This window comes from Nicotiana attenuata, chromosome 5 (assembly GCF_001879085.1).
Source record: "Nicotiana attenuata strain UT chromosome 5, NIATTr2, whole genome shotgun sequence".
Lineage (NCBI taxonomy): Eukaryota > Viridiplantae > Streptophyta > Magnoliopsida > Solanales > Solanaceae > Nicotiana > Nicotiana attenuata.
The window spans coordinates 5,192,940-5,195,720 of record NC_031993.1 but is presented as its reverse complement, the minus strand read 5'-3'; the positions used below and the strand labels follow the sequence as shown (position 1 = coordinate 5,195,720).

At 38.0% G+C, this 2,781-nt stretch overlaps 1 protein-coding gene across 1 annotated transcript in view; it reads right to left on the bottom strand.

Annotated features, from left to right (window-relative positions):
• LOC109225210 (cytochrome b-c1 complex subunit 7) overlaps positions 548-2,781 on the bottom strand; it is a 4,653-nt gene continuing 2,419 nt past the window's right edge. Inside the window, exons 3-4 of the mRNA XM_019389804.1 lie at positions 1,568-1,615; positions 548-917 (exon numbers count right to left, since the gene is read on the bottom strand). Of these exons, the coding sequence (XP_019245349.1) occupies positions 849-917; positions 1,568-1,615 (117 nt within the window). The 3' untranslated portion in view covers positions 548-848. The remainder of the gene's footprint in view (positions 918-1,567; positions 1,616-2,781) is intronic.

Genomic DNA, 2,781 nt, shown 5'->3' with positions numbered 1-2,781 from the left:
ATAACTGTTAATTGGTTTCGGGAGTTTGTGTCGGCTGGCCTTGTTTCACGAGAGGCGCCATCACGACCGGTTCCGGTTTGGGGTCGTGACAGTTAAAGTGGGTAAGTATTTTGATTTTTCTAGGTATATTGAGTAATTTCCTCCAATTTAAACCCATCGAAATGTGGCCTGATACGTCCATTTGATACCCCCTAATATATATGCACCATTAAGGGCTATTTCAAATCTTATGCCTTTCCATGCATCATCAACATCAAAGAATTTACTGGAGAAGAGCATTTGGGACACCCGAAGCCATAACCAGAATCTTTTCTTTCTCTATTTTTGTGTTAACAGTAACATTGTAAAATAACCCATTGTTCAATTACAAATTGATAGGTCAAACAGTACTAGATTTGCAATGCAAGAAGCCCAAACCAAACAGCTGTTATAATGTACTGATTTGAAGCAAACGGGGCTTGTGAGACGAGTTAGACGTGAATGGATGCAGCAACTACTCCCGCAACCCATTCATTCGTGACACGGCAAAAACCCACAGAGTATATAAGTTAAACAAAATTTAAAAAAATTATGTTCCTTTGATGTGTACTTGGAAACACCAATAAAACCTGTCAAAGCAATCCAACCAGAGTATAATATGGGAGTTCTAGTGAAATGTATGTCCCATATAAAGAAATATATATAGGAATACAAAAACCAAGCCCACAGGACGACTAACTTGAAGTGTTTGATCATAAAAAGCGCACATGTTTTTCCTAGAGAATATATTTCTATCTCCGTCATGGAGATCTACAAGCAACACAGTAGTTATTCTCAATCGAAAAAGCTTCAAGGGAGATTTGATTTCTTCATGGAATTGTACGCTGATAGAGAGGCAAAGCTCCCAGAGCCTCACGTTCTGCTTTCTCTCTTTTAACCTGTAAAACATACAAACCAAACGCATTAACGGCCACCTAGTTAAGCTCTAAGAGTAAGAAGATAAGTCGGCCAATCAACATGTACTCAATAAAAGTTGTACAACAGCCCTAAACCCATCATTACACCATATGGCTGTTCTGAATCTACAATGATAAAATAGTAAAAGGATGTTTGACATGCCAAGATATTACCTGCTTAAATGTCGAATCAGAGATAAAGCACATTCTATAGAAACCTAATGATAATCTTGCCATCCACCCGTTTGTCAAAAAGGTCGGGTACATGTGGCAATACCAACTCATTTAGGTTAAAATCCAAGAAGAAAATGGTTAAAAACCATTCCAAGTGGTACACTAGTACCCTTTGCAGGTTACTGGATATGAAACGACATAAGGCAGAGAAAAAGAAGCAATATGGCATCACTATAAAGAAAGCAAGGCCACTTTTGCTCAAGGCATACAGATTCAAAGAAAAATTACCCAAGGCACATACATAGACCAGCAAGCAGAATTCAAGAACAAGTAGGGTTTAAACTCCATTAAGAGCTCACTGATCATCTGATGCCTTGAGTAGGCATGAGCAGGGCAGTAACGTACTCTCATTAAATTGGAAACATAACTGAAACTAGAGATAGAAAATGGAAACTTACAAGAGCTAGCATTTCCTGAAGATAGCTCCTAAATGGCGTTTGCATTGCCTGCACAAATTGGTAAAACCTTTTATTAATACCCAACAAGTAAATACCTACATCAGCATCAAGCTCGGTCGACATTAGAACAAGGAATAGTCTTAATTTTCCAACCCCTTTTTTCTGAAGTAGAAGTATACTTAAAAACCAACCCTTTGCGAATGGATGATTATAACAACCGCTCCCTGCATTCCATTCAAACAACCGGGAAAAAACACTATTCCCTATCGCTTTACTTTCTTTTGAGACCCCTGTGCAAAGATGTGACCTTTCAATCCTTTCTTTCCCAAAAGGATACTCAAGTAAAATGAGTTCTCACAAAGAGAACAGATAATATCCAAGTGAACCAATCTGAAGGTAAGAGGAACAAAATTAAAAATCAAGATTGAGGACTTTAGATTATTCAAGACTATCATACTTTCACAATGTACAGTGCATAGATTATCCTTGACATTAATATCAAGCTCTTCATTCCATCACTGGGAACTATGTATTTTGCACGCCAATCATCCCAGTTTTACAGTTTTAAGACAAAATGTTGCTTAATGGCATGAATAATCCACTCTACTCAGATTTCCTTAGCCTGGCGGGGCAGCCACAAAAAGCAGCAAGGGGAAAGGACAAGAACAGAGAGCCCATCTATGAAGTACATATTATACTAAAACTCAAACAAAAAAACATAATCCACCAGCGGATCGGAAGTAAAAAAAAAATAAACAAGGATACATCGAGAAACCTTTTTCATTAGACAAGCTAGGAGCATTATATGAGACAAGACAAAGAATAATCTTATTTTAATTGTTCGATTTAATCTTTTCAGTTGGGTCCCAGAATGTGCTTGGCAGTGATTTATTAGCTACGAACATTCATATAACCACCAAAACTCAAAGAAGCTTTCGCTGAAACAAGCTCATGTAGCTAGGTTTTAAAAAGCATCTTATTGTGGACTAAGCTAAATTAGTTGCTTCCTTGCTGGAGACGAGAAAACCACACTACTGCTCCATAGATGCAATACAAAGTGGTAATGGGTAGATGGTGAATGTAAAAGAGAGGCAAAAAGATGTCAAAGAAGAATTACAATGCCTGTCTCCTTTTCCTCCCAATTTTTGTTGGTTTTTTTTTTGTGTGTGTGTGTTTGTGTGGGTTGGGGGGGGGGGGGGTAGGTGCTATGGACG